At 38.1% G+C, this 27044-nt stretch overlaps 1 protein-coding gene across 1 annotated transcript in view; it reads right to left on the bottom strand.

Annotated features, from left to right (window-relative positions):
* ASB5 (ankyrin repeat and SOCS box containing 5) overlaps positions 1 to 24208 on the bottom strand; it is a 44391-nt gene extending 20183 nt beyond the window's left edge. The window contains exon 1 of the mRNA XM_045552471.1: positions 23899 to 24208. Coding sequence (XP_045408427.1) covers positions 23899 to 24094 — 196 coding nt within the window. The 5' untranslated portion in view covers positions 24095 to 24208. The remainder of the gene's footprint in view (positions 1 to 23898) is intronic.
* Positions 24209 to 27044: the final 2836 nt, after the last annotated feature.

Raw genomic sequence — 27044 nt, 5'->3', positions numbered from 1 at the left:
TACAGGGTATTAACATATTGAGATCTGTCTTGATAAAATATGGTGACAGATTTTGTTATCTATCTTTATTTTTTTATCATTAATTTTTAGGCTCTACCTTCTGTTGATACATACAAGAAAAACAAATTATTGGGGGTATTGCCTTCACATAACAAGTCAAGTAGGAGAAAAAAGCATTTCATGAGCAAAATTGTTTCCCACGAATGACTCTATTAATATTTGCTACCATATTATGTTGCCAACGTTTACCGCAGAGCTATCACTGGTGAATACCAAGAATATCTTTTCCTTATCTTGAATTAAGTTCTAATCCTACCAGCTGTTTGTGTGACCTGGCACAAGTAGCTTAATGATACCTCAGTTTCCTTCTCTATAAAATGTGGAGTTTGGATAAGGTCAGCTCCTACGACTAACACATACAGGACAAGGTAGTATATGAGGTTTAGGGGTAGTATATTATCACAGAAGAGGCCAGATAGTCCCAGTAAAACTGAAACTCAGAGCCAGCTCAGCCTAGGCTGCTTGTGTGGGTGGAACATTCCTAGTTGAGGTTAGAAAAGGCTGAAAGGGCCTATTCAGTCCCATATAATTATGTGAACCAATGGTCATTAACCATTGGCTCTTTGTCCCCTAGTTTGTATTTATAAGGGTAGGGTGATAATCTACACAAACTGTATGGTAAAAATAAATATTAATTTTTATTTAAAGCAAATTAAATTAAAGTTTAATTGATTTTGTTTAAAATTAAATTAATTAAAAGAAATTTCAATTTTAAGCTTATGACCTTTCAGCTTTATGCTTTTGTTAATGTAAAATAAATACAGGAAGCTTTATTATAAGTATCGGAACAATTTTTGTTCTTAATACAATTTTAGACACCGTGTGCTATAACGATCTCTTTCTCTGTCTGTCTCCCCAGCAGGCTGTGCACTCCAACTGCAGGGAGTGAGCGTGTACACGTTACCTCACGCGTCTGCCCCTGCACCTCTTAAGTAGTGGGCACTAAATAAAATGTTGGTTTAAAGAGTAATCCAAATATGGAATTTCGAAGAATACTTTAAGAAGACTTTCTATAGCCCTTGGTGATGATAAGCAAATGTCCAGTGCAGTGAAAAAAAAATGAAGTCATTGTATTCGACTGTAAGTACACACTTATTTAGATGTACGCTGGCCTACGGGTGAACCAAGGAAAAATAATCATTGCTTTCTTCTTTCAAAACTTAAACGGATAAAAAGCAAAGGAAATTTTTAAAAACAACTCTATGGACTCGAAGGAAAATGTTATGGTTAATTCACTAGAAAACAAAATAAGGAACAAAAGGTTGGATGGATTGAGTATGCTCTGCGTATGCTCCGTGTGCTGAGCTGTAGGATTTCATAAAAAAGGATGCACAATGAGTGGACATATTTGGCACAGAATTGTTTAAATGTTGGGTATCTATAATTGTATGAATAAAAGAGCCCTGTGAAATCTCTAGATTTATGGAATAACCTAACAGCTTTCCTAGTGTAAATGCAAAAGCAAAATGGATAAATCAGAGAATATCATCAGGCCCTGCGAATGGGCAGAAGGCTTAAAGAGAACCAGTATCAGATAAAAACTAGAGAAAATAATAAAAATTATATTCTGTAGAAGATAATGGACTCTGGACTATTAGAAAAAGCATCTAAGATATACTATAGATTAGAGATGGCCTAAAATTACTATCCATGAAGACTAAAATAAAATTTTAAGCCTTTTAGAAAGGATATAGGATCTGAAACAAGGGCAAGTCCATCTCCAGGAGCTATCCTATTTCCATTTTAACTAGTGCTACTCTGCCTGAAAACACAGGGACCTATGCCTGGTGTGGTCACCAATCCTCAGCTGGGACAGTGATGACAAAGCTGGAACAGTTTCAGTGAAGTGCACCAGAAACCACCAGAGAGGTGGAGGCACTTCTGCAGGAGAGAAATCTCAGTACTTTTAGATGCTTCCAGCGGGAAAGTTGAAATCTAAGAGGCATCATGACAGAAATCTACATAATCACATAAGGCATGGTTCAGACTGAATATACTTTTTCCAGAAATTCTGAAAAACCAGAAAGTGGGATCACCATCTGACAAGTTTAAAAGCTAAATTTCGGACGCAAATGTAAACTCAAAACACGAATGTTTGTTTTGTCCAGATTACCAAGGGCTCCTAAGTGCAAGATACAATTCTTCACCTTAAATCATCACAAAGATATGTAAGATTCTCTTCTACCTGTCAGAGCCAAATTTTCATCCTTGCAAAGATGCATCTGGAACAGGCCATGATTCAGTCCTCGGAGGCTGCGTTGCTTTGGCTTTCTTTACGAGGCCATGCATTCATATAGCTCTGAAGAGTCATCGCTAAGCCCTATTCTTGCTCCATTTTATTTTTTATACTATTATATTTGAACATGAATACCTAAATCTGTTGGCCAATGGTGGTGAATGAGGGCGGGTGAGGTCTGAGGGCAAACCTGACATAAGTCTCTTGGGAAAAATTAAGTGATTGTTATCCAATAGTTGACCTTTGTTTCAAGTGTCATTCAGTTCTTCTATATAGGTTGCTAGGAAACCTACAGATGTCAATCTTGTGGTCAATCCATGGTATCTCCTCTCTTAGTTGGGAGTGAGTGTTTAGGAAAGGCTCCTAGGGCCTGAAAAATCACGATTAGAGAAAATATCATTGAGATCATTACAAAACCACACATATAACAGCAGGGTCTAAGCACTGCGTTGAAGAATGTTTTATTAACGTGTGTGCAAGGCTTTGGGAATAAATGTTATATAAGGAAGTCTTTTCCGTTTTACCAACTTTGGTACAATAAGTATAATATAAAATCCAATTAAATATATAATATATGGTTTCCCCAAACATATTTTTATTGTAGATCCTGAAACAAAATGGTAAAGGGCTTCTGTTGAGGAAAGTGTATATTTCCCCAATGTCCAGGAAACTTAATCAACAATGAAAAGTAACTCTTTAGCTATTATTTAAAGATGATTGTCTTCATACTCGAATGTTTGCTAATATTGAAAGCTAAAAACTTCTCAAAACATTTAAAATACCTTCTATAATGTTATAAAAGAAAAGATGTCCCTGAATGGGGAATATTTTAAACTACACTGAATAACATTAATGATTTTTTTAAAAAGACACAAATAATTTCCACATGCAGAAAGAAAATAATAAAGTACAACTTTAATTTAAAATGCCTAACTGGCCGGATGCGTTGGCTCATGCCTGTAATCCTAGCACTCTGGAAGTCCGAGGCAGGAGGATCACTTGAGCTCAGGAGTTCGAAACCAGCCTGAGCAAGAGCGAGACCCTGTTTCTACTAAAAATAGAAAAATCAGCCAGGTGTGGTGGTGTGCAACTGTAGTCCCAGCTACCGGGGAGGCGGAGGCAGGAAGATCACTTGAGCCCAGGATTTTGTGGATGCAGTGAGCTATTGTCTGATGACACCACTGCACTCTGGCTGGAGCGACGGAGCAAGACTATCTCTAAATAAATAAATAAACAAACAAATAAATAAAATGCCTAAATACTAAGACCATGACAGACCATCGTAAGCCCTAACAACCAAACTATATTAATTTTCAGCTGTGCAATGAGTGAATGAGGTGGTGCAATGTCATTCCTTCACTGATCCATTCATTCAATATTATCAGGTGCCTACGATGTGTTATGTCCTGGGGACACAAAGATGAAAAGACAGTTGCTGCGCACTTGGGCCTTAAACACTAGGGAGGAGTTTTAGAACTGCGTGAACCTCGATCACTGCAAGCAACCCTTGTAAGTCTGAGAGTCAAAGGTTCTCAGAGTCGTGACAAACTCAGAAATCCCCATAACTAGTTTGCAGGGATGGCCCCTTAACTGCTAGCATTGTCCATAAAATATCTGATTTACATATAATTTTCACTGAAGTTAAATAAATCATAAGTAGCACCCTAAAACAGTGATTCTCAATAAAAAAGGTATGACATGATCACAAACAGTACATATTTATGACTAAGATTTTTATGAAGTATAACAGAATTTTGGAGAAAAGGAAGGCAAAAATTATTTTTGTAGTTGTTGTTATTCTTAACATGGTGTGCCTGAGAGCCTTTGGCTAGCAGCTGTGAAATTAATGATGGAAAGATACCAAAAAGAAAGATGCCATTGTAAGAGACAAAATTAAACAAGAAAAACCTAACCAAAAATATTGATTTTATTTTTGAAAACAAGAATTGACATTTCTGCAGACTTCTGCTAAACATAATATTTAGAAGAAATACATACTACTTTAAAAATTTTCTAACCATAGTGCATATAAATAAAAGATTTTATTTATTTTTAGAAATAGGATCTCACTCTGTTGCCCAGGCTAGAGTGTAGTGCCATGATCATAGCTCACTGCAGCCTCAAATTCCTGAGCTCATGCCATCCTCCTGCCTAGCCTTCCCAAGCAGCTGGGACTACAGGCACATGCCACCATGCCTGGCTAATTTTTAAAATTTTTTATAGAGACAGGGTCTTACTATGTTGCCCAGGCTGGCCTCAAGTGATCCTCCTGCATCAGCTTCCCAGAGTGCTGGGATTACAGTCGTGAGCCACCACGCTCAGTCAGAAATTAAAGGATTTTAAACTCTCATTGATGTAACGACTTTTTATAAATTTCACTTGCATCAGCAGTTTACCTACATTTAGTTTAACAAATCACAGTAGAGCCACAAATAGAACTTCTCATTCCAATATAGTATAGTAGTTAGGAGCCTTAGCTCTGCAATCAAACTGCCCAAGGTGGGTCCCAGCTCAGCCAAACACTAAATGTATTACCTTGGAAACGTTAGTAAATTTCTTTGCATCTCAATTCCATTATCTGGAAAATGGGGATAACAATAGCATCTACATCACAGGATGTCTGATTAATACATAATTCCACAGAATTAATACATACATCAGAACAGTGCCTGGTACACAGCTCACCCTCAGTTAAGGTTAGATTATGATATTTTCCTTACTATTATAGTACATAATGTAGACATAAATGCACTATTCATGCTTCCTTCATCTCATTTTGTCTTTATACTGACCTATAAAGTTAAAAAGCAAATTAAAAACTAACAGCTTTAAAGCATTTCAGTTACTGTTAAACCCACAAATGTTCATGGTTCATTAGTAGCTCAGTGACTACGGTGTATATAAAACACTTCTTGGCATACTAGATTTAAGTTTCCCCATTCATAAGTAAAGTAAAACAAAACAAATAAGAAACCAGCCAATCAAAAGCAAATAAACAAACAAAAACATAGACTTAAAAGAGCCGTGAACTAAAGACTGTTTCAAGCCCGTGTCATGGGTTCGTGTACTGCTGCAAAGAAACCAGTGGTGGTTGGCGTATACAGTATAACAAGCTAGCTATTTTCATGTCAAAGTCAAACAATTTAGAGAGAGAAAGTACTTATGATAAATGAGGAAATTAAAGAATAAAGGGTCAGGGAGAAGCCACAGACTCTGACGTAATTTAAATCACAGATCTCTCGAATACCCTATACCAATCCCTGGGATCTGGAAGGTCTTGCCAGTGGCAATGAAACCAGACGACAGTTCCTATGTGCAGGTTTTCTGGGTAGAGTGAAATACTTTTACCTAACTCTTTCCCCAGATAAATTTTTAATTAATAGACACAGAACTGATAACTTCTTAAACCTAAGATAGCGCACAATAATGTCTTAACTCTGAAAATACCTTGATACATTTAATTGTCATTACTGCGGGGCTTTCAAATGTTGTTGCGAAAGTACACACTGCAATCCATTGCTTCCTCTTGTCCATTGTCCCCCTAAATTTCTCTTGACTGTGTCCATATTCATTTATTTCCGATACCGTCACTCTTGAGCCAAAGGCCCAGGCCAAGCTAGGAGAAACACTGTAATAGTTACTGTTCTCCTCACATTCCTTCCAGCCATTCTCTGATCCATTCTTTCTCTATTGATTAGGTGATATGTCTGGGATCTGCTTCAAAACAATCCCAAGATAACTTTCACAGGTTTGATCGTGTTCTTCTGCCAAAACAAGGTATAGAATATAATCTTTCTGTTCAATTTATGGGCCATGACGTTATTTAGTATAGGAAAATCTGTCAGAACAGATTTCTTAGAAAGCTGATTCCTCATGCTGTATTTGGTTTGCTGATATTTTAAGATTTTTGCAATTGTATTCATGTTTTATGAGATTTGACTATAATTTTCCTTTCTTGTAGTGACCTTTCATGCTTTGGTAACGTATCAGTTAAGGTTCCATCACTCTGAATGTTATAGAATAAGGGATTTGTTATGCCAATTTTACCTTCTACATTTGCAGGAGCTGACTGAGAGGTCTCTACAAGCCTGCTGTCTTTGTATCTGATGTTGGGCTTGAAGTCACCATGGGCTGCCTGGCTGGCAGTGGGCAGTGAGACCGGAATGTGAAGTGGGCTGGGGAGAGCAAAGACGAACTAGATCCTGTGGGGAAAGCCGGGAACGTGTCTGTCTCCATCCTCAATGACATAGGTGACCAGAGGAGACGCTGTGTCCTTTACCACAGAACTGCATGTATACCTGGTCTGGGACTCAGAGAAGTGCCCTGGGGGTATCTGGCTGGAGTCGGACCAGCTGTACGTCTGGGTGTTGCTAAATGACCAGTGACACGTGCAAGCAGCAATAGGACCTAGTGTCCTGCACCAAACTTCAGAGGATACCAATGACAGCTTCTTCATTCTGCCATCCAAATCTTATCCTAATTTTTCTTCTGGCCTATCCCCACTCCGAACAACAGAGACAAGGGAGGCAGGTGCAAGGTAACTAAGTGGACACAGCACTAAGCCACCACAGGTCACACGGTTACTCGTACTCAACTCCATGAAAGGAGTTGGGGACTAGAACTACATCATTAATGATATGAGGAATGCTTAAAATAATGTATTTGCAGAAGCAAGCTCTCCTTTAGTAAACCGGAAGCCCAGATGTGTACACAGCTAAAAGTGCTAGAGTTGTGGGGGAAAAAAAAAAAGCTCAGCTAACATAGCAAAAATAGCAAAGAACTTCCTTCCCGGTCGGTGGTAAAGGGCAGGGTGGGGAGCCTGTGGCCTTCCAGGTACTTAAGTGCAGCCTTTTGACTGAATCCAAACTCTACAGAACAAATCCTTTTATTTTTAAAGGATTTAAATAAAAAAAAAATACTTTCATTACCTTGAAGGACAGGATAATTTTTAAAATAAATTACACGGTCAGTATTAATGAAAATGGAAAAGACTTGTAAATTTGACATTTTTAAAGTAAGAGCTTCTGTTCACCATAAAAAGTGAAAAGTCAAGCCACAGAAGATATTTGTAGGTAGTTCTTACTGATTTTATAACACACAGATGACTTCTAAAACCCAATGAAAAAAGGGCAGTTGACCCCATAGAATAGAAGGCACGATATTTGGCAGGCATGTCACAAAAGAAGAAGCATAAACGGTCAATCAACATATGAAAATGGCATTTTAGTCAGGGAAATGAACATTAAACCGTACTCCTACATGCCTACCAGATTGGCATATATTTAGAATACCAACAGCAGGGGAATTCTTACACACTGCTGGTTTCGCTATAGACATGGCCGTGTTGGAAAACAGTGTGGCACTACCTAAAAAACTGAGTATATACATGCCCTGTAACCTGGAAATTCTACTCCTAGAGCTATACATACTTATTTGTACTAGATGTTTATAGCAATACCATTCATAATTACTCAAAATTCAGAATGTATTAATAATTTACAGTATTGAAAACGAATGAACTCCAGACACAAACAGATTAAGTCTTTTTATCCTATAGCTCAGTGTAAAAAGTAAGTCCTGAAAAAACATGTGCAGAACAATTCAGTTTATACAGAGTTCAAAAACAGGCTAAACGAAACCATTTCAATTCAAGGCATAGTGGTAAGAGCTAAAACTATAATGAAAGCAAGAAAATGATTGCTATAAAAGTCAGTCACCCTGTCTTTGTGGGATGGGGAGAGGGAGCTTTGATTGAAAAGGGGTACCTGCCGGCTTCTAGGGCTCTAGAATATTCTATTTCTTAACTTGAATGGTGGTAGTACAGGTTTCTGTTTTAGACTCTTTTATTAAACTCTATAAAAAAAAGTTGTCCATTTTTTTCCAGATGGAGTGTATTTTATGATCAAGAAAATATAAATCGCAAAAAGAGCCCAGACAAAAGGATTTTAAAATAGCGGAGAAAGTTAACAGAAAACGTAGCACCCCGATAAGAGAAGAGTTAAGCAAGCACTTAGCTCTTCTTACCCTGACGTCCTTTATTCCAAACGGCAGCACCCTTGGGACTCCCTCGTACCCTGACTGCCCGACCTGCTGCATATCTGCTCTACAACCGAGGTCAGTAAGAGACTCGTTCTTCTCCGGTTTGTGCTGAGGAGTGACTGTCCACCTGCATGGAACAAACGGAGCACCCAGGATGACCTAGGAACTTTCTCTTCGTACTCAAACTGTGCGCGGTGGAGAGGACGAGGAAATACGCCTATGGAAGGGGACTCCAGAGCGGCTGGGTAGCACAGTGGCCAGCAACGTGCTTCCAGCGACCTTGGGGTGATCTGTGAAAGGAAGTGAGTATGGTCTGCAAGACCACAGGAAGTTCCAAAATAGTTGTCATTACACACTGTTTGGTGACTCACAGCAGTTGCTCTGGTTTTGAGTGAGTACCCTCTCCACGTTCTGCAGTAGGGGCTGAGGTCACGGGTGCAGTAAATTCACGAGGGACAACTGCGGTTCTCTCTGCTAAAAGCTTCTCTGGCAGAAAAATGATTCACTAAAAGTCAAAACAATGTGAAAAAATCGTAGCATTTCAGAGCTAAAAGTGGATTTAGACATCATCTACTTCAGTGATTTACAAATGGCTTCGAAGAGCCCTGTGAGTTCAATAGAGCTGCCTCAGAGTGCGCTAGCAGGGCATGGGGCTGTCTTCCAACAGGGCGGCTTCCCCTCCCTCAGCTCTGCAAATCGAGCTTCCAGATCTTCACAAAAGAAAGGGTACATGCTGTTTTAAAAAAGATTGAAAAACCACTGATCTTGTCTAACTCCTTCATTTTGGAGATAAAGACACTGAGTTTGAGAGAAGGTGGGCGGTATCCTCATCCTCAACCCCCGGACTCCCAGGCGAGCAAGACTGGAACCAAGACTGTCTGCTGCCTCCTTGTGCTCTTTCCAAAGCAGGGTACTGCGACCTGACGCTATAGGCAAACAAATCTAATCCAAGGAATATAAAACAAGGAAGGCAAAAACAGATCTAATAATCAAAAGCACCTAAGTCATCAGGCTTTTGTGAAGATTAAGTGAGTTTGTAACGTTGTTTAGAACAGCCCCTGGCACGTAAGTGAGAACTGGGTGTTCTCATAAAATGACGCTTTCCTGGTCTTTTCATGCTCTTTACCCGCTTAGTTCACACACGGTTCTGTCTACCCACTGCCAGCTTGAAATTTTAAGAGTCACAAATCCATAAAGGGAAAGAAATCAGCAACCTGTGTTCTCTAGTCTGAGGACAACAGCTGCTGGGGAGAAAATCTGATCTGCACCACGGACAAGGACTTAATGGAAGAACAATTTTACACATAATCCTTCTCCTGCCATGGCTCTGGCCACAAACAGTTTTATCACCGTGAACCATGTGCTCATGGGAGGTTTAGGCGCTGACAGCAGGTAGGGTGTTTTATACTGAGGCTCTTCATGACAGCTGAACGTATTTGCAGAGGTTCACCTGAAGAGCAGAAGGCATAGAAGGTCAGGAGTCCCAGGTGTGCTGGCCTCAAATCCAACCTGACCCGCCACGGTGACATCACATCTGCGTGACAGAACAGCGCCAGGTGCCCGAGGCACTCTGCCTTTTTCCAAGTGTCCCCAAACAGGGGCCTAACCCGCTGTGGCCACCGCCTTCTCTTTTCCTTGGGTTACACTGATGACAGGAAAAGAGTGCCTAACACTGGAGACAGATCATTCCACCTTTGGAATCTTCTAGCAGCCTACGTTTGAATAAACTGGCTGTGTTTATGGCAAAAGCAAGATTTCTGTTTTTTTGTTTTAATCATTCATACCACTAGTAACTAAAACAGATCATATCATACAGGGTGTCTGGGCAGGTGAAGAACTAAAGTCCGGAGGTCCTGTTTTCAGCAGGTGCTGATTCTCAGTTTTATCTCAGCCACGTCCCTTCTTGTAGCTCCTTCTAACGCCTGATGATTTTCTGATCTGCATGCGAAAAAAGAGAGCAACCGCCCTGCCACGGTTCCCAGACACGGTGTTTGCGGTGCTTTCTGTCGGCCCTCCACCCTTTGAAGGACTATCTCGAGCATTTGCTCTTAAACGTACAAAGAAACAGCCTTTAATAACATGAAGAGTGGCGCAGAAAGCTTAAAATATTAAGAATAAACATGTATTCACTTAAAATGGAAAATCGAAAGGTGAACGAGCAGCGTTTCCTACTGAAAGAAAAGCAGCGTTCAGGTTCATAAGACATGGAGAAGACACTGGAATACATTAACGGCCATTAACTGATTCTAGGTAAAAAGAAACGTATAAAAGGTTCTTTTTATTTGGGGTTGGCGGAGGCTAATGCCGATTTCATGAAGCTAAAAGAAGCCGGGAAGAGGGACAGTAAGGCTGATTAAGAGGAAGGAGTGGAGGGCATTGCTTATAGATTCAACCTGTCGACCTCTGGGCAGCATCGACGTTCTGTCTTCACTTGCTCTTTGGGAAGTAACTCCCAGAGTCGCCGTCCTTCACCGGTTCAGTGTATCTGCGTCCGGCTCGGGGCCAGGCGCAAGGAGAACAGGCACCACCCTGCACTGAAAGGGGTGATGATAATAAACCCCATGTACTGCAGTTTGAATCCCCTCACTTTCTCCCTTCTTCTTTTCCTTCCTCCTCTAGACCTTCCTTCCTTGAGTATTTATTCAGTTCCTGCCATGTGCTAGGTGTTTTTCTAAGTCCTGAGGATGAAATGAATCCCTGTTTTGTGAGGCTTTCAAGCTAGTAGCGACGTTGACTTGCCGGTACAGGCAGCATTGGGTTTGCTCAGGTGTCATGAGGACGTGGGGAAGGCAGCACAGACGGTGTTAGGACATTCTGTGTCTTGCTACGATTGTTTCAGGGACCCTGAAAGACAGACGGCAACCTGACACAGATATTAGCCCTGGACAAAGACCACTGCCTGTTTCCTAATAGAGGATGAAGAAACAAAATCCCACACATTGTAAGAATGAGTGATGTCAGAGATCAGGGCTCATGTTTTTGCTTTTCTCTAAGTAGATAGGTCACCTCCAGTGAGTAAACACCTCTACGTTTTTAAGCCTCTGTTTCCTTCTCTGCAAAAGCAGAGTAATAGCATTTCCCTATGTAGATGTCAGTTATGAAGATGAAAAGAGATAGCATGTGTGAAAAAGAGTTCATGAATTACAATAAAAATATAACTTATTACCATAAGAAAGTATGAGGTAAGACATGTCAGGTCAAAGCCTAGGAACAGATAGTGTTAAAAGAGACTGGCCAACTACATCTGTTAAGTCCAGTTACAGGGAATTCAAGAAACGAGAGATTCACTTTATGTTGAAGAAGATGCCTACATTTTTCCATATCTCATCTTTTGTCTACAATATTAACCATATAATATTTACTAGCATCCAGGAAATATTACGGCAACTCATAGATGTATCTCAGTTTAAGAAAATGTAGTTGATGAAAGACGTATATTTGTAAAATAGATTTTTTTCAAAGGGATTCCTTTAAGTAACAAATTTATGTAATATGACAAATATTCAGTAATTTACTAAAAGCTCTTTTATACACAACTTACAAAGCACAACTGTGCACATGTCCTGGTATAGAAATTTGATTGGTATTTCATCATTTTAAAACATGTTTTTTTTAAAGTACCTAGGATTTAGTTATTTTGAAAACTAGCAATCCTGTTAAAATAGTACTGTTCTGATATTAGCACACAGAGCGGGATTTCTATCATCTCAGAGAACAAATGGCCAGTATGGTATCATCAACATGATTCCTTAAGAGTTTCTTAAAGACTAGGCAAGAGTGAGCTACATTCTAAAAATTCTAGGGGTTGTCATATGCCACTGTGTTACTCAAAAATGCTATTCTCAAGTTTGTGAAGTCACCATAAGACATTCCATTTTGAGAAAGTTCTTTGTCCTTCACCATATGCCTGCCAAGCTTTCAGGAGTAAACCTCATTTCTGACTTGTGGCTGAGGTTCACACTTACCCACACGCAGGGAAGGAGAAAGCTAGCCTCTCGGATCTTGCAACTGACGGCATTCATTCCCCTACTGTTTTGATCATCACTTTGTTCCCAATTGTAATATCTACAGTTTAATGGTCTCATAATGAAGAGAGAAGACAAAAATCATTATTTGTGATTTATTATTTTCTGAATAGAGGCTTAGTCGCCTTCAGATAGCCTTGGCATCAGCTTGATGAAGGAGCAGGTGTTCCTGGAAGTCATAGCTCTTGAAAGGATACTTTGCAAACCTGTGCATAGGACCCCAGATAATTTAAAATATGGTTCAGAGTTTGAGGTCTTTCAGTGATTCTATGAAGTAATTCAGCATCCTTATTTCTAGATATAATCTGCTTACTAAAATGGTTTAGTTTTCTTCTTTTTCATAAGGGAAAAAAAAACCTCTTTGTAAGGTATTTGTAGTTGAAAACCTATGATTCGATCATTCTTGGAGAAACCAGCTGGGAGAAAGGCGCAGAAAAAATAAAGGAAAAAAAGCCAAATCCCTGAACTAGCTGACTCAGCTCTTCACTATTAATGGTGTCATTATTTTTTGTCTTTCCTTTTCAGCTGCCAGGGATTAAGAGAAAAGAAAATAAAAGGACAAGAGGCTTTTAAGAAGGCTGGTTTGGCAAAGGACGTTAATATCCGGTGCTTTGGTGTGGGGGAGGTTGAGCAGCTTTGACACTTTCCGCAGCACTACTTTAAAAGAGTAACCAGGAGTTTGCTATGCCAGGCCATTGCAACATGCTGTGACAAATTCATCACAGAGTCCTTACAGAACAACGCAGGTTTTCTTGCAATATCGCTGGGGTGACCCACTATTTGACCGAGTTTGCCCAGGAAAATATTTCTGTCCAAAGAATTTCTGTGAAGAAAAATTTCTTTGACAGAGTAAGATCACAGAAGAAATTTCTGCAAGTAATTTCAAAAACCCCAGCTCTGAACCAGCTTTCCCAACCAGGTCCTGGTCACCACGAGCCAAACTCTGCATGGCTTTGCTGCAGTCCTGTGGAACAGCTCAGAATGTCTTGCTTTCTTTTGTGACCTGGATCAGAGAGAGTTTCTGGATAATGAGGATATCTTGAGTCTTCAAGGCTTAAAATGAACTGCTTATTTTGGGCAAATTTTGTATACATATACTTTTTAAATAGCTAAAATTCTCTAATATATCTTCCCTTCCATATGGAAAGGGCCAATAGACAAAGCAGGCGCATGGCCCACGCACGCACGCTGTGATTACTCAGTGGGAGAGACCCCGGCGGGGAAGAGGCATGGTTAAAGGGAACAGCCCAGCAGCCAGTGGGATCTGGGTTGGAATTCTGCTTCTTCCAGCTATTACCTGAAAAAGTTGACGACTTACTAAACCTTTCAGAGCTTCAACTGATTATTGTTAAGTTGACATTTAAATAAAACCAACCACTTAAGTTCTGAAACCATCCACCTACACAGTGAACACGATGCTGGGATAGAACACCTGCTTAAGAGACACATCCTGGTATCATTATATGTTTGTAGCAACTGTTTGGCAAACACAATTGATTTATTATAATTTCAGTATCTTTTTTTATTGATGCTTCTCTGTGTTACCAAGTTGTGGGCAATTGTATGCTATTTTTGAATTTTTCAAAAGATAATGTAGAGAGCTAACATTTATAGAGTGTTAACCAAGTGCCAAACACTGTGGTAAGTGGTTTAGGTAATAAATTATATCTCATGTAAGATTTGCATTAATCCTCTGAAGTATCAATATCTCCATTTTACTGATGAAGAAACAGGTCTACAGATGTTAAACAACTTTCCTAAGATCACTCAGCTAGAAAGTACTAGAACCATGATAGAAAAATTATGTCCCGGGAAATCATTATGCTATATGCAATGTGTTTTTTAACCTCCATTTTCTCCTATTTAAGGTTTTTTTGTTCATTCTACAAATATTTGCTGCCTTTCTTCAATATCCAAGGCATTGTTTTTCCTGTATGCTGTTGACAATTATTTCAAGGAACAAGTGACTTCTTGTCTAACAAACTGTAATTTTCTTTTCCAGAATAACAGCAGTTTTGACAGATCTACTTTCCTGGTAGTCCTGTTACAATTCAGTCTCCATTCAGGTATTTGGCAAAAATCACAAGTTACTTCACGAGCTTTAGTTTAACTACAAACTATATAATTTTTGTCCCTTCTACTTACATACATTGTCTTTCAAAAGTAATAAGATAATAAAATATTCGTTATAATGCTATAGAACCAGATTTGTGGTCATTTGTGTGTACTTTTTAAAATTAAGCTTTAAAAATTATAAAAAATTCAATCATTGAATTCAATTAACTTTCATAAATAAAAATTTCTTTTTAAGAAAATATTGTCAGTTCCAGTAGACCCTAAATACTGAGCTTATGTAAACAGATTTCCCTTTCTTTCCCCTACTTGGAGTGTCATACCAATTAGATATACAAGTATTGTTTTAGGACTTAGCATTCATTATAGAGAAGATTTTCTCTCCAACCCAAGCTAGTCTTGTTTTGTTGGTTTCTCAGAGTAACGGTAAGTAGCCCTAAGACTTAGCTCCTACGCTATATTTTACTCCATGGGCATTTCATGATAACTACAGACAGTGGGAGAAAGAAAGAGATGCTCAGATTTTTCTTTAGCTCCTTTTCTTTTAGTTCTTGGAGAGTTACTCTCAAGAAGTATTTATTATTTCTCAGACGCAACAGAGCTGTGATCTGTGTATGTGAACTCCAAAGGAACTAGCACTTTTTCCTTTTTTCAAATTCACTACTCCGGATCATAGTTCAAAAGGGGGCCAAGACGCAAAGCTTCCAAAATTCAACAATTCATTTGGTGCATCATTTCATTCTAAACCTGACTTACTACTTTCACTTGGTGGATGATAGAAGTCATCGTTTTTCTACTGAGTGAAGTAGAGTTTGGAAAACATAAGTGCTCATAAATCTCCTCAGTAGTTAATCAAAGATGTGTTTAATTGTTATTGAGGAGTTGACTCACCCAGAAAGTCACCATGGCTTCCACAGTCATTATTTAACTGTCACTGTAGTGTGTTGAGACCTCTTTAGAAGAAGGATGGCTTCCTTTCTCATGTTGGCAGCCTCACCTGATTCAATTTACTAACAAGGGACTTTGCAGGGTTGTTATGGTAAAAGAGCAGATTTTCAACGCATAGGCCTTTAATTTTATCATTGTCAGTGCTTGTGTAAATCAAGCTGCACACTTGACAGTTGAGGTGAGCCAGTGCTTCTATTTAAAAACATGAATGGCATTTCGGTGCTAAATTTCAGTTTGTTTGTACTCAGCCCATAGTTTAAGACTATAAGCCTTCTGGAAAGAGTATATGTATTTCTGAAAGTTTCTATTTTACTCAGTAGGTAATGGTGACACGGAAATTTTAGCTGCCCCGAAGGAGAGAGGACGAGTTGGTGCCATTTCACATAGTTATACACATTCCTGACGGGCCCCAAATGTTTGCTGCTCTTCTAATTCCTAGGAAAGAATTCTGAAAGGATATTCAGTTATGACTCATATTATAGGATGGGTAGGTTCTATGAAGATACGTGTAACAATATTTTAAATAAAGTAGAGCAGTTTATTTTTAAATATTTTTTTATTCGCTTCTTTGAAGAAAGGTTTCTTTCAAAGCCCAACTTAGGAAGAATCACGAAAGTAGAGTCTCTCTGTTCAAAGAGGGGAAAGGTGCCTGTGAGAGCCTTGTCCTCTCACACAACCCTAGCCCCGAGGCCCGGAGGCCCCAGGCCCATCTAGAAAACTCTTAAATCTACTCAGAAGGCAAATTTTAAAAGTCTTCTCCCATAGTAGCCAATGGGGAATTAGAGAATTGAGAAAAAAATCATTCTAGTGTATGTTTGCCCTTCACCTGAATTTCAGAGTGGACTTTAATCACAGACCACTTCGAAGATTCTTTCAGTGCTAAAAATTTAACAATTTATGGGACTCCTTAAGCCTCTCCCTCCCTGACCTGATATTCTTCAGGCATTGCCAGTCTGAAAGGCAATGGTCCACTTTGTCGTGTTGCTGAGGAAAAGCTGGAAAGAATAAATGGCTTGTTCCCTACGCAGCTGGTGAGGAAGAAATGCCAAAAGTTCTGCACCACCTGGAAGCGGAGCTTTCTCTCTCTCTGCCCCACCCCCACCCCCTTAACTCTTTGAGGGTGGCTTCAGAGCAAAAGGCCTCCCAAATACCCCACCTGCTTTCAATGACATGGTTTGTTTGTCACTGGGAATAGTCTTTCTTCTCTACTCTCCAGTTTAAAAAATGAGCTTAATGTGCTAAAACTGTCACAGAATCGCCATGAAACCACTGTAAGGATGTGCTCTGAGCAAACGCCAAGGAGGTATCCCACCTTCTCTGAGAGGCAGTTCATGAAATACACACAATGACATATTAAATCGTTCCACCAAGGATTCTGGAAAATGCTTACGGTGGTTAATTATTTGCATCACTACCTAGTGACTCTTTTTCATATGCTGAATCCCATAAAGGAATTAAAAAGCTCTTAACAGAACTGTTTACTCTCGGATGTGTTGAGAGGTGTCTTTTTTTTCCTTCCCCATTGGCACCAACCACTCAACTATGCATCTTTATCTCTAATATCAGTGCTTGAGCCTTTGCTCCAGATGAACCCAGGCTTGTTTGGTTCCACGTTCTAAACTTTTCATCTCCTTTTCTTTATATTCAGCTGGGTTTCATCTCCCCTTCTACATAACCAAATATATTCTGCCTTTGAATTTCTGCCCTAGATTCGGCCTTCCCCCATGAAGAGCCTACTCAGCCTCTCAACTGGCCTCAATTTCTTCCCCTCCTGACGTCTAACAGAACATCAATTGCAAAACTTGACTGTTTTCAATTTAACACCTTAAGACCTTTTTACTTGCTGTTCAGTGTCTTACATGTGCAAGTCTTTTGTGCCCCCCCATCCAAGTCTTCTCCTTTTACTAAAAAAGGAAGTCACATTTCATATGTGGTAAATATATACATTATATAACATATATAATATATAAATTATATGTACAATATATACATCATATTATTATGTATTTTCATATACTATATATTAGTTATATATTGGATACAACTAATATATATACACATTAGTATATGTACATGGAGCACACAACATTGTGCCAGGAATAGTGTAGGTATCCAAGTATTTATCAGCCTGAGTTAAATTAAAAACTATATCAGTTGTGTCAATAAGAAAAAAACTTATTTTAATAATTTACCATCTTCTAAAAGGGTAAATAGGGAAGTAGGGAGCTAAGACCTTGTTTTCACTCTTTCACTATCTTTATTATATAAAAAATTTAAAGAGTTGAGTATATCAGTGTCACCTATCAAAATACACAAAATCTATTTTGAATTTTTTTCACCAAAACATTTCTCATTTTTCACAAAGCTTAGTAGATAAGCTATGAGAAAACTTATTTCTTTCCTGAAAATAAATCCTTTTAATGACAACACTGTGAACTTTAGGTAAAAGACATGTGAGTTAGAAATAATAAGTTGAGAAGGGACAAAGTAGGGAATGAAAGTAGGGAATTGGGAAGTTTGTAAGCATTATGAATAAGGATACATGCACAATTGTGGGAGAGAACATGTATGTTGTTAGTACAGCTTTTATTCAGCTGACATATCATAGGTAGAACTATTCTTAGCTCTATACTCTTTCCTCTGTACTTGCATAGCACTTTCTGGAACCTTGTAAAAGAGCATTTGCCACATTTTTTAATTACTTGCTCATCCATCTTTCTTCCACTGAGCTATGTAGACCTTTAGGAAAGAGACAGGGTTAGTTTGTATATTTTATCCTCAATGCCCGGCACAGTGCCTTTGACCTAGGAGATATATAAATAAACATTGCGTAAGTATAATATGTTGGAAGTAATAAATGAGCAAGTAATTGAATGACTAAAGAAAGGAAGAGAGGAACAAAAAAGTGTGAGAAGAATATTTCCAGGAAAAGTGATCCCTTCTAAGTTATCAAAGTCTTTAACTCCAAAACGTCAAGCTGTGTCATTAACTCCCAAATTTTACATATTTCTCCAAATATGGACTGCTATGGCTTGGATATTTGTCCCCTCCAAACCACATGTTGAAATTTGATCCCCAGTGTTAGAGGTGGGGCCTAATGGGAGGTGTCTGGGTCATGGGAACAGATGCCTAGTGAAGGGATTAATGCCCTCCCTCCCCCTGGGTGAGTGAGTTCTCACTCTGTTAGTTCCTGAGAGATCTGGTTGTTAAAAAGAGCCTGGCACCTGCCCCCACACCTCTCTCTCTCTCTCTCACTTCCTGTCTCATCACGTGATCTCTGCACATACCAGCTCCCCTTCTGCCTTCTACCACAAATGGAAACAGCCTGAGGCCCTCACCAGCCCCCAGAATCATGAGCTCAGTAAATCCTTTTTCTTTACAAATTATCCAGCCTCAGGTGTGTCTTTATAGCACCGCAAAATGAACTAAGACACAGAGGAAAAAGAAAGGTATTAATACATAAATATTTGACAAAGTCATTTCTAAACTTGGAACTTTGTTCCCAGATCCCATTTTTAATGTACAGGGTTATAATTATTTCTTTCAAAAACATCCTCTGGCATTTCTGAAAAATAGGAGACCTTGGACAAAATTAAAACCTCTTTTTAAAAATTTTTTTAGTAGCACCTTTGAGTATAACGTGATATCTTGTCAGGCAAGGCCAGTTCTATTGATTTCAGTTATTCTTACTTAGAGTTGTTCCACCTAAGGATAGAAAAATGTGTCCAAAAACTCTCACATCTTCAGGATATTTTTATACCTTTATATAATAAAAAACATTAAAGAAGTTATCCTGCAGATTTGCCTCCTAAAGTTTTTCATTGCTGTGATGCTGAGAAATGTTGCTAAGATCACTAATCTCATGCACAGGTTGCAGAGCAGCACCGAAAATCACAGGAAACAAATTGCTCCTCAGAAACAGGTATAATGAATATTATTGCTGCAATTGCTGGCATCTGCCATAACGTTAAATTCCTAAAGTTGGTTTTAAACCTAGGATGGATTTTACTAATGGTGAGAAAAAAGATGTTATATCAAATTCTAGCTGCTTTTCCTATGCAGGTTATACTGTTCTCCAAAAATGACAAATTCTTTTGCCATTCGACCTGAGATGGCATGTTTACACTATGTCCTATTTTTAAGTGTCAACCACAGATTTAACACAAAATAATTGCATGCTTAATGTCAACCCTAAAATAAAACTTATGAAATCACAAGCACAAATACTCTATCCAATGGTTCTACATACATCCTATATTCTACATAAAGTCTCAGCCACGAAACGAGCACCTGACTAGGTCAACCTCACACCAGTGTCACCGGATTGTTTCTCAAGCTGATAAATCTTCCCCCATCCAAAATTTGGTCCATGGACTTGCAGGCTCAGAAACCTCCTGTATCAGCAAAACTGGAGCAAATTCACATCTCAGAAGTGGACTCATAGCTCAAAGAGCAAACAATTTTGAAGATTGATATGAAGATGCAAATGTGTTCATTTACAATAAGAACTACAAATGTTCGATGGACTAGAATACTCTTGAGGGAAGCTAGCACATTCTATTTTTGTGGGCAGGTCTAGATGGCCAGTAAATCGTAATCAGAAGGCTACTTGGAGATTAAAAATGAAGTAAAATAAAGAGAACATATTAAGTAAGTCAAATGCAAGACTAGAATTCAGATTCTAGTTCTACTACTTCCTGATGTACCTTGATATTTCACGGTAGAGACAGGTAGGTGACCCACCAGACACGCCACACGGCTGAGGGTCCACCGCCAAGGTGTGGCCTTGGCTGGGAGCTGCAGACTTGGCCAGTGTGGCTAATTGCCCCCTCTTCTGACTGACATGTTATTATCTAACCCTGGGAGACACTCGGTTACTCCAAGAACATCTGCTCTCTGTGCCAGTGCTAGGCTTGTGGCATTATCAGATGCATTCTTTCTTCTTTTTCTTCTTCCACCACCGAATCTATCTAGGTCCTTATCTCATTATGGAAAGGTCCGAACTGGTCGACCTGCTTCAAACATGTCCCATTGTCCAACTTCAAAGATTACTGCTATATAAATCTGCCTTAAAGTATGATTTCATACACATCCTTTCTTGTTTTTCCCACCTTCCCTTACACCAAAACTTCAGTGACTCATTGCTTTCAAAGTCAAGTCAGAATTGCTTAGCCTGCCATTCAAATTCTTTCATATTTGGGCCCAGTTTATTATAATTTTTCTACTGCATGAACTCTCCACTCCAGCCAGATCTCCTGTCTCCTGATATTCCATGTGTACCCACAAATCCAGGCCTCTGCTCATCCCTGAGGTCGACCCAGGAGCTGCCTCCCCTGTGAAGACGTCTCTGAAAGTCCAAATCTGAAAATGACCCTTTCATTCTTTAGACCCATTTGGCCTTTAGTATTTTGGAAAGTGATTCTGATATGAAAATATCCTATCTCCTCAATCAGAATACAGACTATTTAAGGATGAGAACAACAACATTTGTCTTTTATGTACCCTGCATCTTCAGTGTCTTGATGTCAAGGGTGCTCAAAAAAATAGGCACTTAGAATTGGCCCCATCCACTTGTAGGTAAAACTGCTAAACTTCTTCAGAGTCTGAGACAGAACTTGAAACGTATTGACTGTAACAGAAGAGAGGAGTTGCCTCTTGAAGTGTCCTTGGGATATGAGTAGTTGAGGGCTCTTCTAGCCCTTTGGAATGATTCCAAATTAACATATTCCTCCACATCCTCATTCACTCTCTGCACTGTTTAATATTACAGTTGAAAACACCTTTCAACTCCTGTTAGTCTCACAATCAGTCTCAGAGCATAGCGCTAGCTGCAAAAATAGACTAGACCTCTGATATACAGAGACTGTAATTGGGACATTTAGCAGCAAGAACGATACAGGAGGTAGTTACCTAGAAAAGCATAGCAAATAACAGGTCCCCTTCAATTTGATGGTGGGGTTGACAAAAGTCTTCAGAGATGAAAAGACAGATTTGTCAAAAAACTGCCCTGCATTTGTTTAATACAATGAGCTGATTTGCAATAGTATCTTGGAAAATTTACAGTTTCTCTTATTTCATACCAAAGTACTACTGCTCATGGGGAAGACATCCAATGTTGTCAACACAACAAGGTCTTCTGTGATTATGAAAGACACGAGCATACACACATCATCTCTGATTGCATGGAATTTGGCAACTCTGTATCAGAAATGTTGGGGAGCAATTTGGCTAAGCCTTGAAAGTAGGAATGGGAAACCTAATTCAAAGTGGCATGAAGGTGATAATCTTTCCCAAGAAGGAGGAAATTGCTGGATTAAACAAAGATAATTAAGCCCAAGTAGTTAATTATAAAGATACAAACAAGATAAAAATAATAACTTAATTTTAGTAAATAAAAGAAAAAGCTGTGTTAAAATGGAGAATGTAATAATTTTATGGACAAGGAAGAATTAACTTTTAGAAGTAGGAGATTAAGAAAACGTTGTTTTAAGGTACCTGATTTTTTCTCCTAATGTTAAAATAAAATCAGAGACTAATTATGCTTACATTGAATAAAAATTATGATAATATATTCTATTGTTTAATATGTAGATAAATGAATGATATTGGAAGTGAGCATTTTGTTAAATAGTTCTAACATTAAAAACAACATAAAACAAAGTTTTTTAAACGTTTGTACACAGTTTGTTTCCAGGAAAAGTGTTTTCTGTTAGTGAGTACTGATTTTGTTCTTTCTTTCTTTCCTTCTTGAGACAAAACCCTAAAGTTCTAATATATCTTAAGATAGAATCATAAAATAAGGGGAACATGGAAGCCATTACATATACACTCATGATTTCCCAGCATGAGCACACTAAGATCAGTCTATAGAGGGACAGGTGTTTGTTCTTATTTATAAATATGTACAAAAAGGAGCTTCCATACCTTTCTCTGAAACCCTTGTTGACCCACAAAAAAAAGTTTCTTCTTTTTAGCCAGTATTTCATGTTTTAATATAAGACAATTTTTATAATACATAGACAAGGTTTGATTATGAAGGAACGAGCAATAGGCAGCCTGTGAGGGTAAATTTTACCACTCCATGTTCATATAATCTGTTTAGTCTTATGTCTAGACATATAACTTTTGTTTTAAAATTTAGTTTTCTATGTTTGCTGTTTTGCATACAAATATTCCATTTACCAACTAAATTGTTTATTTATAGTTGGATCACATAGTGTGTGTGTCACATTTAAATACAGTCATACCTGTTCTGAAGCAGAGCTGGTAGGTAAAGGATTGAATACCACCTCTTTCCTCGAGATTTCATCTTCCCTGAGAGAGTTTGACATGGGCATTTAAATTTTCCGCATTTTGAGTGAGTGCATAAATCCCTCACTCGGCACAGGAGCAATCTTTCTCAGGAAAAACATATTCATTATCTACCTCACACACTAAAAAAGATTCTCCACCTCCACTCAACTTTCCATTATCGATAGAATAATCTAGATTTTAAAACGAATGATGTTACACATTGAAAAGTGTAGAAAAATAGATTTTAAGACAGCAAGCTTTCTATTGTAAGTGATCTTTTTAAAAAATTTACATTCTTTAATTGTGTGACAATAAATTTTGGTTCTGCTAATTTAAGTTGCGTTAGAGGTATTTGGACTGTAAAATGTTTATGAATGCCTGCTGATTTCCAAATCAGAAATGAATCTATAGACTATAGATAGTAGTCTAAGATATAAGATAGATGATAATCTAAGACTATATGAATTGCTTTTATAGTACACAATATTGGTCCAATAGACTGTAAGTGGTTTTACAACCTTTAAAGTCTATGATTAAAATTATTATTTCTCATTTGGTTTCTCTTCAATTTCTCTTAAGGAACACGGATGCACTTCACTGCACACATATAAAATTTGTTAATTACGTTCCTATCTTCTTATAATCAATTTCTCACAAACTGAGCAAAGCAATAATAATTCCATCAGGAAAACACATACCATAAATATTCATTTTTTTGTGCTTTATTTTAGAATCAAATGGCTAATCTTATTAAAATACAGTTGTGAGAAACAAAACCTTGAAATCTTCTCTTTTTAATAACAAGTATTTTTTATCTATAACTAAACATTTGATTTAAAATTATACAATCCAAGTATATGTTAAAGGATAATTAAAGTGCTATCAGTTACTTCTACAACTAATCTCTAACACTATGATTCAGCAAATCAAATGGTTAAGTTTTTTAAATGTTTCTTAATAGAAAAAATATGTATATTTAATAGTATGCTTCCATTAATCTGTTTTGCATGATATCTTGATTTTAACCCAAACATTTACACAAAAAAGTAATTTTCTTTTTCATGAAGCCATGAAGTGAATTACAAGTATTTTCCTTAACAAAAATTTACAAAATATTCACTTTGAAGCAATCCATAAAGAAAACATGTGATGTGTTTTCTTGCATCGTGGATCAAGTGATAGTTAAACTCAACTTGAAACAAGAGAGGATTATCATAAACATACCTTGTCCTTGGGTTACTCCACAAAATTCAGCTGCTATCCTTGCCGCTTCCTTGCGGTTGCCTTTCACAATGTAGAAGTGACTGAGGATGGCAAGGCTGATTTTCACGAAAAGTTTAAAACAGAAAAGTGAGAGTATTGTAAAGTAGACATTGGATAACTGTTGAGCAAATGGTCGGCTTTCTTCTAACACCGACATTGCTGCAGAAGAATCTGTGGCGGTCTCTCGTCAGATCCAAGTCTCAAATGTGCCTGGCTCTAGTCCGGGATGCTGCCGAACAGCTGGTCCTGAGGAAGGAAAATGTCAGCTGGTAATGATGCCTACAGCTCAAAATATTTATACTGTCCATAAAAGTTCTTCGCAAACTCCTATTGGTCTGAAAATATTCCATGGAAGCAATTGCATCACGTGTTGCAAGACTCCTGACTTTCCATTCTCAATATAAAATGACACTCCACCCCTCTGCTCTGAATTTCAAAATCCAGATATTGAAATTCTGCACAGCCAAGGAAACAATCAACAAAGCAAAGAGACAACATACAGAATGGGAGAAGATACTCACATGCTGCACATCTCATAAAGGGCTAATAACTAGAATCTACAAAGAACTCAAAGCAAATCAGCAAGAAAAAAAATCAAACAACCCCATTAAAAAGTGGGCAAAAGACATGAACAGAAGCCTTTCAAAAGAAGACAGACAAATGGCCAATAAATATATAAAAAAATGCTCAAATATCACTAATCATCAGAGAAATGCAAATCAAAACCACAATGAGATGTCACCTAACCCCAGTAAGAATGGTTTTTATCATAAAGACCCAAAACAGTAGATGCTGGTATGGATGCAGAGAGAAAAGAACACTTACACACTGTTGGTGGAACTGCAAACTAGTGCAACTCTATGGAAAATAGTATGGAGATTCTCCAAAGAACTAAAAGTAGACCTACCATTTGATCCAGCAATCTCACTACTGGGTATTTACAAAAGGGAAAAAAGTCATTTTATCAAAAAGACACTTGCACTCAAGTGTTTATTGTAGGATAATTCACAATTGCAAAGGTGTGGAATCAACCCAAGTGTTTATTAATTCATGAGTGGATTAATAAAATGTGGTATATGTATATCATGGAGTACTACTCAGCCATAAAAAATGAATTAATACCTTTTGCAACAATCTGAATGGAACTGGAGACTATTCTCCTAAGTAAAGTATTGCAAGAATGGAAAAACAAACACCACATGTAGTTACTATTAAATTGGAACTAACTGATCAGGTACAACGTACACTATCTGGGTGATGGACATACTTATAACTTTGACTCAAGCAGTACGAAACAATCCATGTAACCAAAACATTTGTACGCCCGTAATATTCTGAAGTAAAAATAAATAAATAATTAAGACATAAATGTGCATATTATTTCTTTCTTTGTATGTAATTATCAAGAACAATTTGAAGACTTTGTGTGTGGGGTCCCCATTGTTAATGTAAATCATATTCATAATTTTGAGGTACAGTTAAGTCTATCAAGTCAAAGCTTTAAAATGGTACTGTACTATTTGTAGACCATGTTCTAAATCAGCAAATAGTCCATGACTTGTATCTTAATGACTGCTCATCAAATTAGACATGATTATGTTGTCTTCACTGTTGTTAGAAAAAAAAATTATTTTTCTTACAAGTGGTTAGACTGGAACATCGTGGACTGATAACTTTACACTGTTCATTCATCTAGTGAACATTTTTTATGCCCCTGCCATCTGTCAGACATTTTGCTAGATGCTGAGGAGACAAAGATGAATATAACCATCCCTGCCACAAGGATCTCATAGTCTAGAGGAGGAAACAGACAAGAAATCAAATAAATAAAAAACAGGGAAAAACAAGGTATCATGACAGCACAAAGAGGAACTACCTAATCCTGGTGGGGAAGAGTCAGAAGAGGCTACCTGGAGGAGGTGGCATATCCAGGTGAATTTGTCAAGTAAACACAAGTGTCTCACCAAGACTGTCCAAAACCAAGCAAAACGCTGGACTCCTTAGGTCTATAATCTTTGTTAACCCTAATCTGATATATTCATGAATGAAATGCAACTGGATCAGTGGGCATCCTTAGGCAAGCTACATTTTAAAAGAGAAATAGAGTAAATTATTAAGAAAAATAATATAGAGTGGCAATATTTCAGTATTTAGTCCAAAAATAATATGCCAAAATACAAAATATCATATTATACAGGGAGTTTGTTTATATATTTATATGAACAGGTTTCGGGGCCTGATAATTGTCATATTGCTTCCGAAATCATCTGAAAGTTCCAATATAACAAATAATAACAAACACATAGGAAATGGAAGTGGCTCTTCTTGGAATGAAGGAGCTTATCAATGACTGGTCATACTGGTATGTGTTGTGTGCTTATCTCCCTTGGTGTAGACTTTTTATGCTGTGCATCTTACCTGATTGGACAAATATACATGACACATTCCAAAGATGAGGGAGAAATTGCTATAAAATAAATGGGTCAAATAAAGCAGGCTACGTCTTTCCCCAAAGAATGAGTGGCTCCCAGAAAAATAAATTAGATCAATATATGAAAAAGGAATTGCCAAGCCCCTTATGAAAATGGTCCTTGTTATCTTGCTCAGAGGCAGAATACTAACTGAATAGACATTCATTAGACCCAGTGTGCCATTTCATATGTGCTTTGGGAATCTGTGAAAATTAAGTTCAAAGTATCAAAGATAAATTAAGTGTCCCTTTCTTTCCCTGGTGGTGAGATTGTGTCACTGAAGTAAATCCATGACGATGATCCTCCAGTGAGTCTTCCCTGTGGCACGGCGGCGCCTGACTACGCCCTGGACAGAGAGAGGTATGTGCTCTGAGTCACTGGGCACTTCCGCTCCAGGGCTCGGGAATCAGAAACAAAACCCGCCTTAGTCACGTCTACGTGCTTGTCTAAGGTTTCACGCCTTTCTCTTTACCAGTAAATGCTCTTATAAATAATTGTCTCCACATCAGCTACTCGGGAGCCTGGGGTCTCTGGGGTTAATTAACTCTTTCGTTTCACTAAGGCTGCATTCTTTAATGCAGTGATTACTGCTGCATTACATTTAAATCCTTACAGTTTTACTAGCAGAAAAATACT

Source organism: Lemur catta, chromosome 5 (genome assembly GCF_020740605.2).
Source record: "Lemur catta isolate mLemCat1 chromosome 5, mLemCat1.pri, whole genome shotgun sequence".
Taxonomy (NCBI): Eukaryota; Metazoa; Chordata; class Mammalia; order Primates; family Lemuridae; genus Lemur; species Lemur catta.
Note: the sequence above shows the minus strand (reverse complement) of the source record. Positions and strands in the feature narration are given on the sequence as shown.